At 41.7% G+C, this 13,196-nt stretch overlaps 1 protein-coding gene across 1 annotated transcript in view; it reads right to left on the reverse strand.

Moving 5' to 3' along the window:
* Positions 1 to 5,132: 5,132 nt before the first annotated feature.
* The window catches only part of LOC104922761 (cadherin-2), a 90,791-nt gene continuing 82,727 nt past the window's right edge, over positions 5,133 to 13,196 (reverse strand). The window contains exons 15-16 of the mRNA XM_010735686.3: positions 12,483 to 12,644; positions 5,133 to 8,548 (exon numbers count right to left, since the gene is read on the reverse strand). Of these exons, the coding sequence (XP_010733988.3) occupies positions 8,342 to 8,548; positions 12,483 to 12,644 (369 nt within the window). The 3' untranslated portion in view covers positions 5,133 to 8,341. The remainder of the gene's footprint in view (positions 8,549 to 12,482; positions 12,645 to 13,196) is intronic.

The raw sequence follows: 13,196 nt of genomic DNA on the forward strand, positions 1-13,196 counted from the left end.
AATTTGATTGCGGATCGAGATGTCAGAGAAAAAAGAGATAAGTTGAGGAGCAGACAGATATTTAATTGTGATAGGTTTACTGACTTGCTACAAAGAAGAATGGAGCCTCCATTCTTCTTTGTAGCACAAATCAAATCAGCACAAATCACAATCAAATCACATCAACGGGGCCGTCTATTCAATGCCTGCCCCCAAGTGCCAAAACTCAGCATAGGCGAGCGGAAGCACGCTGAGAGTGGTCTTTATGCGCACTGATTATGGTTTTTATGCGCATGGATTTTGGCACTGAAATGATGCCATATTGGGGGGGGGGGGGCATCCTAATATGATGCCCGAACCACCTCAGCTGGCTTTAGGCATAAAGGAGCAGCGGCCCTACTCCAGGCTCCCTTTAGATGTCCGAGCTCCTCACCCTGTCTCTACGGCTGAGCCTGGCCAGCCGGTGGAGGAAGCTCATTTTTATCCACTTGTAGCCTCAGTCTTTTGGCTTTAAATGGTTTGTGGATTTTGGTTCAGAATCCACAGAATATACTTTCATTAGTAGAAAACATAATATAATATTTATAACTGCAGTTTCTTCAACAGTGTTTCTCTCATTTTCCAACTTTTCTTAACTCATTTCTTTCATACAACTTTCCTTTCAGTCACTTTGTTCAGTCAGTCACACTTCAAACACACATTTTTATACAATAAATAAGTTGTGATCTGCAACAAAACAATACACAATCAATGACTGAGGGAGATGAAAACCTTCCCCACTTTACAATACAGACAAAGACAAATGATCTGCATCTGCCTTTACTTTTAGCAACGTGTCAAAACACAAAAAAACAAAGACACAAGACAAAATATGAACATTTCTCATTAAGCTCATATCGTCCAACCATTTGATCTCTTTACATTTTCTTCAGCTGAATAAATACATTTTAAATCATTCGCAGGAAATGCAGCAGTTCGGCTCCACACACTGTTTTAGAAAACATCCTGTGATCATCAATAGCCTCTGAAAACACGCTTCAGTTCTTCAGACAGTCATCTAGTTTTGGCTCTACGCACAAATAACACTTTATAATTGAATTCAATCTCTCCATTTTATCACCCATGGCTTCATAAATTTCAAACTGCATTTTGATAGAGAATTACAAACGTTCTGTCTTTAAATAAGCTTTCAAAGAGAACCTCGCAAAGTGTGGTTTAATCATTGCACTCTTCCAATGTTCACTACATTTATAGTCATTGTGGCTTCGTCATCCTTTTCTCAGTTCCAAACAGCACACAATTCATCAATGAATATGTTTTAAATGTATTTACTGGTCACATACATATCACATATGTATACACATATATATAGCCCGTTTATATATACATGTTCTGATTTTACTGGACTCTGTGTGTCAGCAATTGTTCGGCTTTGTTTGAGAACAGCAGGTGCCAGCCTAGCTCAACACTGTCGTGACCAGGGTCGACGGAACTGAATGTTGCCTTCTTAGACATAATAGATAGCTTGCTGTTGATATTTCATTAACATAAACAGACAACAGTGGCTCCAGACTTATCCTGGGCATATAGTATTTGTGGTGTTATCTTGGGGTTTAAAGTTTATCCACCAGCATGAGTTGGGCAGAATGTGCTCTGATGTGACTCAGACACTTCTGATGTACTGAGAGTGTCTCTAATTCTCCTTGGCCAAGCATCAATAAATAATACAGCATAAGACATCAGAGGCTCCTGAACACTTTCTTCCCTCCTGACCTCACCATTGACCTTTGGTTTCAGCAATTTCTCCACAGAAACAGGTGAGTTCTATAAAAATTCATGTTATGTCATGAATGGGGAAGTTAGCTATAGAGACCAAAACTTGTGCTAGGCTGTAAACATGTTTGTTTCTGCTGTGTATTTGGTGTATTTTTATTGAGATTAACTTGTTCTGTAACCAGCCTCAAGTGGAAGATTGAGAAACTACAGATTTTTTACAGCCACAGAGGTTGCCACTTGGTTTTGACCTTACTCTGGAGACGGTCATCTCTGGCACGACTCGGCACAACTTGTTGCGTTTGAACTGGTGATGGAAATGCAAATCAATACAGCATGGTTGTAAATGGGCAAAATGTGGCAATGTGAAAGGACTAATATGTGTGTACACACACTTTTCTTTACTGTTGCACACTGTTGGATTTGTCTGGTCTGTTTGTGAATCTGTTCTATTTGATGGCTGAGTTGTTTTAACCAGAATTTAAAAGCCTAAACAGAGTCTGCAAATAGCTTCAGCAACTGCAATTGTATAATATTGTCCCTGTTAAATGAACTGACAAATAAACTAAGTAATTCAATCAATGGTTTGAGTGGCATAAATAATATCCACCTCCAGTGTATCTGTGAAGTGAACCAAAATACTCTTTTGCAAGTGCGATTAATTCAGCATAATGTAGAAACAGTTTGACACATCCTGGAATAATTCTGGTTACAATTTGATAAACAAGAGTTGAACAATTCATTAGAACACTGAGTTTGTTCTCACAAGGACTGACTTCATTCTGCAAATATACAAACCATAAAAAACAATATATGCTGAACTATCTAAGTGTACTGGTATACCTGTGACTTTATATGCTGATATAAACGTACTTTTTTATTTATACATCAATTACCATCCGTCTGTCCGTCCATCCACTTTGGGTATGAAATGACACCTTTGCAGCTCTCTCACAGTAGAGGCAATGAAGCAAGGAAGTAGTTATTAGACTCCTAATGACCTTACAGGTGTCATTCACACATGGGTATTTGTATTACACATCTGTTGTTCTCAGCGGTTCTCTTCTAATGTGATAAATAACTAGTGGCAACTAAATGCAACAGGTTTAGCAGGGCACTCCAGGCGTCTTTCTCCCCAGCAATGTCTTCCAGCTCCTCCTGAGAGATCCTGAGGCGTTCCCAAACTAAGTAGGCTATATAGTCCCTCCAGCAAGTTATGGTTCTGCCCCGGGGTGTCTTCTTCGGGGTGTTGGACGTGCCCAAAACACCTCAAAAGAAAGACGGTGTGCGTTTCATGTCAGACTGCAGATAAAAGAGGCCAGAGGAGGACGAAGAGGATTTAAGGCTGCAAACAGTGAAGCAAGATGCTGCTGAGGACAAGAGGGAATGAAGCAATGCTGGGATCACTGTCAGTCTTTAGTTTGTTCAAAGTGTTAGATAGTGTCGCTCATACAATCACCTAAAAACTATTGTTACTGAACTAATAATTCAGCTCAGGTAAACTGCAGCCAATCCCAGAATGCACTGGGGGGGGGGAGACAAGCTAACCTTAGATCACAGATACTGTTACAGCTACAGGCAATGTGAACTGTATCCACGGGGGTCCTCTGAAGGATGTGGGCATTGAAAGAGCTGAAGGCCAGGCTGAGACCTCTAAACCAAAGATGACAGTCCAGCTTCACAGACACCAAAGTAAAGGTGCATTGAAGTCATCCTTTCAGAACGAAACATTTCAACCCTTTTAAAAATGTAAGCCTGTCATTCTCTAGAAACATGTAAATGCCATTCTGATTCACTTAAATACATGATGGACAGCTGATAGAGTTTTCTTTAAGTACACTTGACATTCAGCTTCATCCTTTGAGTTGTGGGATCCTACATGAACATGCTGTCTTCTACCAAAATGGGAACAGGTTTTGTTTTTCAATATTTCTGACTTAGACTGATGAACTGAGCTTCTTATATCTTAGTGTTCACTGCTGTGGCCCAACCAGGAATCAACACTGTCCATGACCAATCATTTAAAATGTGTCTGTGAGTGAACATCGCTTTGGTTTTAGTTTTTAGTTTTTTAATCAAACAACTAATCAGGATTATCTAGCACACAATTAGCCAATCACAGCAACTCTGTACAAACAGTTGGAGGAGAAATTCACATGAGACGTATCACTGTTGGAGTTGTTGGAACTACAGAAACGTGGTTGTGAGCTTCTCCCCTCTGAGTCAGACATAATTAGTCGAGTAGAACAGATGTTAGCTTGGTACTTAGTTACAACTAACTTGATGTTTCACATGCGTGTTTGGTATGTATTTGCAGCATTATGAACTGGGTGTCTGTGGCTGGTTTTTCAACGTGTTTTCCACCACTCAACAGTGGTTTGTCGGCTACAGCAGGTAGGCGGAGCTAATTCAACAGATTCACTCCATGGTGTACGTTCGCTTGTAGTTACTGTCTCAGAAGTTGTTATTCCATTTTCCCTGTATTTTGTCAAATTTGTCAATGAGTGCTTGTATACTTCATTATATAAATAAATGATGATGGATGGATTGTGGGATACTGAGTATGAACAGGCAGCCTTCCAGCCTTTGAAATGTGACAGACCTCATGTTAAGTGTTTAGCTGGTCCACGGGTTGTGTTTGCATGCAGTATGTACTTCAGCAGAGTGACTTTTGGGTGTTTTTTCTTGCTTTCATGGCTTTAAGATGCAGCCGTGATTTGGCCAGAATGTGAAGCTACTGCATCTGGTAGACAGTGGGTCACTTTAATTGGACTGTGGGAGGAAACCTGCACGGACACAGAATGATAATCATCAAGGATTAAAGCAGTAAGGATGTTCAATTGGAGGTCCACACTCCTATTAGAGTCATACTGTAGGTTTTTTTGAGTTGTAGCTTTATCATGTCATGACAGATTTCTTCCACTGATGTCTGGATGTTTATGGTGGAAACACTTGTATTAACTCACTGTACACCAAGCAGCAAACAGCAGATACAGTTCCTGACTGGCTGGTGAACATAGTGGAGCATTTAGCAGCTAAGAGACAGATGGTTCCCTCAGGAGTTGGTGGAGACCAAAACCTAGAGCTAAAAGAGAGAAAGTATTGGACTTACATTCATCAGGTGGACACAAACACGACCATAAATGTGTGATAATGTTGCTTTGTGTCTGCTGGATGTTTAAATTAGGTTAACACAGCTTTAGTATAATGTTGCAATATGTCACTGTTGTCTTTACAGCTTGTTCTACTGGTCCAGAATCAATGAATGCTGCTTTAAAATCACCTTTGTACTGAGCCTACTGAGAGCTTGCATGTTATCGATGTTGAACACATTATTGAAAGATTTGAAAAATACTGTTTTCCCATAATGAAAAGATAAAAACATGCAAAAACGTTTTAATTTGTAATCCAAATTACACATATACAAGGATTCAGGATATTAGCATGTCATTTTCAGAGACCACAGCCAAAAGAACAACAAGAGAGAGAGGAAGAGAGAGAGAGAGAGAGAAAAAAATACAATCTATACATATTTCAGTTTACAGTGAGTAGCCAGTTGGAGAGTACCAGAGAACACTAAGGCAAATCATCAGCAGACAGAAGAAACATTGCCTTTTTTGTATTTAATCCACCACAGCAGAGTATCAAGAAGTACTTTTGCTACAAAACAAGGACCGATGTCTCCCTTTATTTGCAATCAGCTGCGTAAGTTACATTGTGATAAAAGCAAAACAAAAAACAGAAGGTATCTATCTAAAGTCTAGCATTACTGTACATGTCTTCTCACGAGCTTTGGAACACCAAACTGGCAAAAATATGCAGCTCTTTTTGTACAGCTCTGGGTTTCACCATCATCTGCCTCCTGCTAACAGAAACTCACAACAACACTGTGAAAGGCTGTGACTCAACAGGCGAAAAATGCTTTTCATACAGTATGTAACACTGGTCCTGAATATGATGCTAGGTTTTTTTTTTTTTTTTAAAATTCAAAACACTTAACCCCTCGAGCAGCGTGAAGGTACTCCAAAACTGATTTTAAACTCATAATCAGCCACACAGGGTGTCATAATGAGGAGCTCAAAGAGTGTCTGCAGCATGTCACCTCTCAGAGAAAATCATTCCAACCAATGTGTGAGTGTGTGAGCAAAGTGTGGGTGACACCTAAACAGAATTTCATCATTAACCTTGAGACTAAAGGGTGAATTTTCCCAATGGGACAAGTCTGACAAATAGTGAGTATAATAATACTTATGAATTGTCAACTGGCATTGATACTGCGTTGTTACCTGCATATATTTAATATTTCCTCAGGTATATTGACTCTATCAGAGTTCAACACAAACAAACTTTCCATTTGGTTGAACAGCTGCTCTGTAACATTTTCACTTTGTCATCTCAAAACTCATATGGCTCAAACACTCAGTTCACGGCTGGAAGATTACTGTTATCATACTCCGTGTGCCTATGTTTTTGTGTTTCCATAGCAACCAAACAAGGATTTGTTCTCTTGATTTTATTCGCATGTGACAGAAACAGCCATACAGAGTCTGGCAGTGGCGAGAAACGTCGAGATAATAGACTTAATAACAGGTTCCTAGCTGATAGTTGATATTTTGTGTAGCTTCAGATGCTCTGTACAGCACATGACATAGATGTTATTAAAATGTGAGTATCCTGTCCATAATGCTTATTTTGTACAAGATGAACATTTCATTTGCAGGGAAATGCAACATATGCAGCTGCTCCACAGTAATAAGCAAGAGTGGTAAAGTTACATGAACTTTAACCATTAACCTTTAACCCCCTAACTGTGTGAAAGACGTGTCAGCAGAGACAGAGGTTTGGTTTGGATGGTTGGCCTCTCTTTCACATTCCGGTCTTCCACCTTTGCACCACTCAGCTGCAGGTCTAGACATTACAGAGAACTAAGACCGTCCCTCACCTGCTTTATATTCTGTTGGCAGCCTCTTCGTCAAACGTACATGTTCATCTGTAAATACAAACCCCATCTAGAGCGTGTTTGCTGATCCGACACCAGGCGCAGATCCACTTGTGCTCCCTGTGTCATATTCATCACTTTTTCATCATTCAATTAATGTCCTTCATGACAGGAATTTGAATGTATTGATCATTTCACCGAGCTCGCTGTCGCTCCCCAACCAAAGTGATTCAAATGTTTTCTTTGCTCGTGGCCTTGATTCTTTGTCCCTGTTTTCTTTCATCCTCGCAAACACATAAATGGAAATTATATTTGACTGTTTTCACCACTTTGCTCCTGCATTTTGCCGTCATCCTGTAAATAAGCTAAACTGCACCTCATTTAAAGTTCCTATTTGCGGCAAGGACATAACCACAATATTTAAGCTGCACTACTTGAAAAAAACAAACAAACAAAAAACATCCTAGATTTAGAAAGGAAGTTATTTAAATTCATTGTGGCACTAAACGTCCTCGACTATCTAACGCTGTTGAGAGCCAGTGCAGTTCTTTACAGCGATTCAATCAAAGCTTCGACATGATGTGATGTCGAATGTCTGGGGGAAAAACACTGTGATCTCTGCCGGCTTTGTTGGGCGGTCGGTCACATTAATACCAGAGCAATGCAGTGAAATGAGTTTCCTGTTTATGCGCACAGACATGTAACTAATATATCTGCTGCATCACAGAGAGAGGCGTCCCATTGCCTCGTATGTGTAGCGGCAACAGTTGTGAGTGAGCTTCTGCTCAGAGGAGAATGTCAGCATTCAGTGTGAGTGTTACTCATTAAGATAAAGCTCAGTTGCAAACATAAATATGTATAACTCTACACACTCGTATACTGGTGTAGTCGTCATTTTCTGACTCAATCAGATGGGAAAAAAAGAAACCTTTAACACCCAGAGCCGTACAGTAAAGCCATGTTTTTGCTGGTAGGATCATCCAAGGCGTCACATAGTAGGCTTTGCCCTTTAGTGTCCATCCAGTGTGTCTCTGTGGAAATGTCTCACACGCGCTCTCTCACACACATTCACACACACGCACACACACACACAGGTGATGACGTGGAACCCAAACACACACAAGCGTTCGTTGTCATGGCGAAGTGCCCCTCCACGTTGCAAATGCAAAACACCGGGAGCTTTAAAGCAACGTACAGAATCGAGACTCGAACACAATCAAAAGAATGTACAAAAAGGCACATTTGACCCCAGTGCTCCTGTACTGTGAGATTCAAGTGTAAATGAGCGTCTGTAGCATGGCTGTCGTAGCTCTTAACCATCATAGAGACAACATCCCCTCTGAGCGCACTGTTCTGGCTGCTCACATTTGTTAGCACAGGGGGGCTAACGCTCAGATGATAATGTCCATTAGCCTGAATGCTAGCCGGTGCCAGGCCTTGCTAGGCCAGGAGTCAGAATGGTCCCTAGTGTCATCAACCGTCGTCATAGGGGCAGCAACGTCTCTTTACAAGCTGTCCCGTGGTAATACAGAAGTGCCAATCCATATACCCCATGTTTACCCCATACCCTCTCTCCTTAATCCTACACCCACCACCTTGGAGCAAGGATGGGGTGGGGAGGGTGGTTGTTGTTGGTGTGGGTTTAAGGTGTTAATCATCCCCTCCGCCGTACAGGTCGGCCAGCTTGCGGAAGCGTGGCCCCCAGTCGCCGAGGTAGTCGTAGTCCTGGTCTCCGCAGCTTGAGGAGGAGTGAAGGGAGCTAAGGGAGCCGGCGGTGGAGCCACTGCCCTCGTAGTCAAACACCAGCAGGGAGTCGTAGGGGGGAGCGGTGGGGTCGTTGTCTGCCGCCTTCAGGCCCTGGTTGGAGAAAAATGAAGGAGATGGGAAGGTGAGCAAAGAGAATCGCAATGGCAAATAACAGCAGAGGAGAGGGCGTCATTGTCGAGCTCCACAGTGAAAATAAAATGATTCCTTTGAGACTGCCAGAGTGTGGAGGAGCCGGATGATGAATAAGAATGGAGCTCTTATATGAACCTTGTTTACTGGAAATAAATACGGCGACAGGAAGGTGTGAAAAATAAAACCAGCGAGAACCTGCATCACATCATGATAGGCCCCCTTTGAGATTCCTGGTACCACAGTCTACTGTTGGCTAGTGCACATCGGCAGAGCTTGGTGGTTCAATTTGTTGCTCGATGGCACCTGATCAGAGGTCGCTGAGGCAGGAGAGTAAAAGAACTGATAAAAGCTTCACACACAAAGTCCGTGTCTGATGCAGGATAAAGAACGTTCATACCAGGCTCACTTTGAAATCACAGAACATCGTATGAAATATTTGCTGAGCAGAGCTGTCAACTTTCAGCTCATTAAAAATGAACAATGCCATGTTTGCACCAGATATTTCCTACATGACAGTGCAACAACCCACACTATCAGTATCACTGAAAGTGAGAAGAGCACAATTCATGGTTGAGAGCGTTACAAGACTCTCCGCTACGATATCTAGCGCAGGATTATAGTAATCCTATAATATTTCTATAGTATCATAACCCTCATAAATCTAAGGGTCTTTATGCTTTGAAAGCAAAGCAATGTGAGTCCCACGTTGACCTCTCCCCGAAACCATGTCTGATCACCCCGTGCACCCCATATGAAAGTTCACTTTCAGAACTAGGACTCAAGAAGTTAAGCCAGCCTCTCCAACCTCACAAGAGTAGGATGTGGAGGAGATCAGAGTAAAGGAGGGGCATTAAGGCAGAAAGGCTGTTTTTATTTCTGTGTGTGTGTGTGGAGGGGTTGAGATGGACAGTAGGGAGTGCTGGGGGAGAAGGAGGGAAGCAGGGATTATGGAGGAGCGTAGAGAAGGGGAGGATTTGGGTCAGGCTGGACAGATGCTGCCTCTATCTCCAGGAGGAGATTCAACAGATTACTCAGCGTAGTCTGAACTTAAAACCACCACCCTCCCACCTATACACACACACACACACACACACACACACACAGACATGTACACGTTTTTATGAACTCACTCAAAGCACGCTGCTGGAATAAAAATATCACCTAAAATTAACATCTGAAAACATCTGCTCAAACTAACAGCAGGGAAAATGGGATGTTTTTTGCCGCTCGCTGCTGTTCAGAACGGTTGAAATGAAAAGCAGTAAATCTGATAAGCTGTGGAAATGTTTTGTGGGCCACGTCTGTCGTCTGACTCAAGACACTCCTGTCACTCTGAAACTCAATGGGAGGAGAGAATTAACGCAAAGAGAGAGGGAGGGAGAGAGAGAGAGAGAGAGAGAGAGTTAGAGGCAGGGTGAGAAACATCAGCTTGTCATGTCTGCCGGATTAAGCTGTCTAGATCAGCTTGCAATATCTGACAGCTCCTGCTCATTATTCATAGCTCCGCTTGGCAGATGTCTTTATGCAGCTCGGACCAAAAGACACGCGCTCAAATAATATGGAAGCAGCCAGCGCGTGGAGAGGAACATACACCGGCTGCACTGACAATGATGACTCTTCACGCCCCCACTGCCCTGACGCCATGCACTCGAGATGTGATGACAGCAATCAGCTGCGTTAAAGGAAGAGTTCAGTCTATCTGATTAACTCTGAGAGTCATGTTAATCCATCTGAGTGTCACTCTTTTACAGCATAAAGACTGACTGCACTGATGACAACCAACCTTGACATTGCATTATAAAGTCCAGTCAGCGGCGTCTATTTTATAGACACTCCAGAAATCTCGCCCACGTTAACGCACGTTTGTCCGGGTATGTGTGTGTGTGTGTGTGTGTGTGTGTGTGTGTGTGTGTGGAGGTGTGAAAGTTTGCAGGCTTTGAACTTTCTTCACACGACTTCTTCTGTCACCTTTCATGTGTAAAACTGAGAAACAACGGCATGAATTTCTTTGAGGGGAATCTGTCCGCTGTTCTGTAATTTGTTGCGTTAAAACTACAAAACGAGAATTGTTAAAGAAGAGATGATGAGAGAGGCAGTGAACATGGCCAGGTGGAGGCTGTGATGGCGGGTTTATTGCACCGTCTTAGACATGGTGTGACCCGATCATGAAGTAGGTCCTCGTAGGCAATCGTAGCTCTAAACAGGAAATGTATGGTGGGGATCACCCAGATGACTCTGGTTCTGGAATAAACTCTATTTAGGATTCGACAACAATAAATAATCTTCTTATACAAATAAACCTGCCTCCTGTGTAAACTGTCTGTAACTGAGTAGAGTCAGCTGTGTCATAATGATGGTACTTAAAAAGTTTGAGAAACACTGAACTGGGTCATTAGAAGGATACTGAATGCTCATGCTTTAAATATTTAAAATCCTGTTATATGTTTCTTTCTTTCTTGTCTGTGTTGACATGTTACCCAACAGCATTCGTTGAAATTTTAAAATATTGGCTACAAATATTGGGTTTGGGCTGCTCATAATATCTCTGTAGGTTCCATTTTTCTTTCTTTCTAACCTGAATAAAATGCTATTAGGCTTGTTTTTTTAGATTCATGATCCTGTGTTGGCTTATAATATTAAGAAAATTGTAATCGATCCTTAGAGAAAGCTTTTACCAGTTTTCTGCAGGAATCAATATTTGGATATTTCCAATGGCCATGAAATGTGAATGTGGGTTCTTAGTAACAAACCCACATTGCCATTGTTCTGGTTCAGTCTCTCAGCAGCAGCAGGACGTTGCTGATCTGTCTGCTGGTTGTGTAATGCAGCTTTAGGATTTCACATTCATTGATTCTCTGTTGGCACACGTTTTGTATCATTTCCTGTTAGTACAAAATGGCATCCTGTAATTTCCTCCATGCACCTTCAAGAATAGGAAATATTATACAGTGTATTTATCAAGCATAAGTAAGAAAATGAAACACAGTGACAAAGTTCCCCACAAAGTGTGCTTTTGAGGAGCTGAGGATGGCCTGCAGCCAGTCTGTGGATTAACTAAACTCAGACTGCGGCCGGATCTGAAGCCAGCTAATCCTGACCATTAGCAAAGCTAATTAAGAATTACACACACTGTGTTTCTCTGCCTCCTTATGTCCCTTTTTAAAGAGAGTTGGCTTTATTGTGCATCCTGCTGCCAACCATCACATATCACTGATACGTCAATGATACTCGTGTATGCGTTGTGTGTGGACACCAGGCTGCACAACAAATACTATATTAAATTTTATATCTGCATCACTTCATAATGTTTCTGAGTACTTTGAAAATATGCACTGCATTTGGTTTTAATTAGCAGTAATCAAAGTCTCTGAATGTTACAGTGGGTTAGTTCCCATACTGGCAGCGAGCGCAACTGTTTAAAAAAAAACCAAACAAACAAAAAACAGTTTAAACTTCAATATCCTTAAATCCTGTAAGGTGATGAGGTAAACTGCACACTTCCCGGCCACTCTTTGATGCTTTATAGCAAAGGATGAAGGGATGAGAGAAGCAAAAGATCTAACGTTGGCAAATCCAGCTCTTTTTTTTCTGAACAGTTTGCTTACTGCTGTCGAAGAGACAGTTTGTATTTCACTCAAGTTGTGATTCATCACTTCCTGTGTGCTGAGAAGTGAATGTGGCTGACACCCGAATTTAATCTGACCAAACAGATTGAATGTCACTTAGTGAGGATGGGACACCTTCCTCTGCTGTGGCCACACTGTCTTGCTGGTTTTCGACTGACAACACTGACATTTTACACAAAGATGTTACCGTAGACATTTATTACTGGTAAGAGGCTCTGTGATCTGTACTTGTGGATGACAGAAACAAACCCTGTGTGCGGACGTACCTCGTGGATGAAGTCTCCTATGTCTCCTGGGTGGGGGGCAGCAGAGCGGATGGGGTACTGGTGGTCATGATGGAGGGGCCTCTCATCCAGGCGTCGGATCCCCACCTTGACGCACTCTGACTCCAGGGCATCAGGTTGCTGCAGCTGACTCAGATCGTAGTCCTGGATACACACATACACATGTTGGTGTTACAGTAATTTTTTTTAGAACTCACACCTAATATCACAAATCCGCCTTTAGATGCTGTACGGTGTGCACAGCATGCCCTCTGTCCACCTTCAGTTAATTTTCATCTTGAGCTGCTGTAACCAGTGAATTTCCCCAGTGAGGGATCAATAAAGTTCATCTTCTCTTTTTCAACTTTCAGGGTTCGTGGAGTTTTTTAGAAGTAAAATCCAAACACACACAACAGAATAAATATAGTTTATACCCAGAGCAATAAATATGTACTTTGAATATTTGATTATTCCACCAGCTGTTCATATTCATTTTCATAACATTTATATTTAACTTTGTTTTGATCATGGTTAATTTATAAGAGTGCAAACTGTGGACTGTGGAAAGTGGATTTACAGACTTACTGCTAAAGTCAAAATTAAAAAAAATAAAATAAAGAAGAGCAAAATAAGAGCACAATATGAAGAACAACATTGTCAGTCTGGTGTTCAGCGTACAACAGACATCTTTTACATACCTTTATATACAGAGGGCAT

Source organism: Larimichthys crocea, chromosome XVII (assembly GCF_000972845.2).
Source record: "Larimichthys crocea isolate SSNF chromosome XVII, L_crocea_2.0, whole genome shotgun sequence".
Classification (NCBI taxonomy): domain Eukaryota; kingdom Metazoa; phylum Chordata; class Actinopteri; family Sciaenidae; genus Larimichthys; species Larimichthys crocea.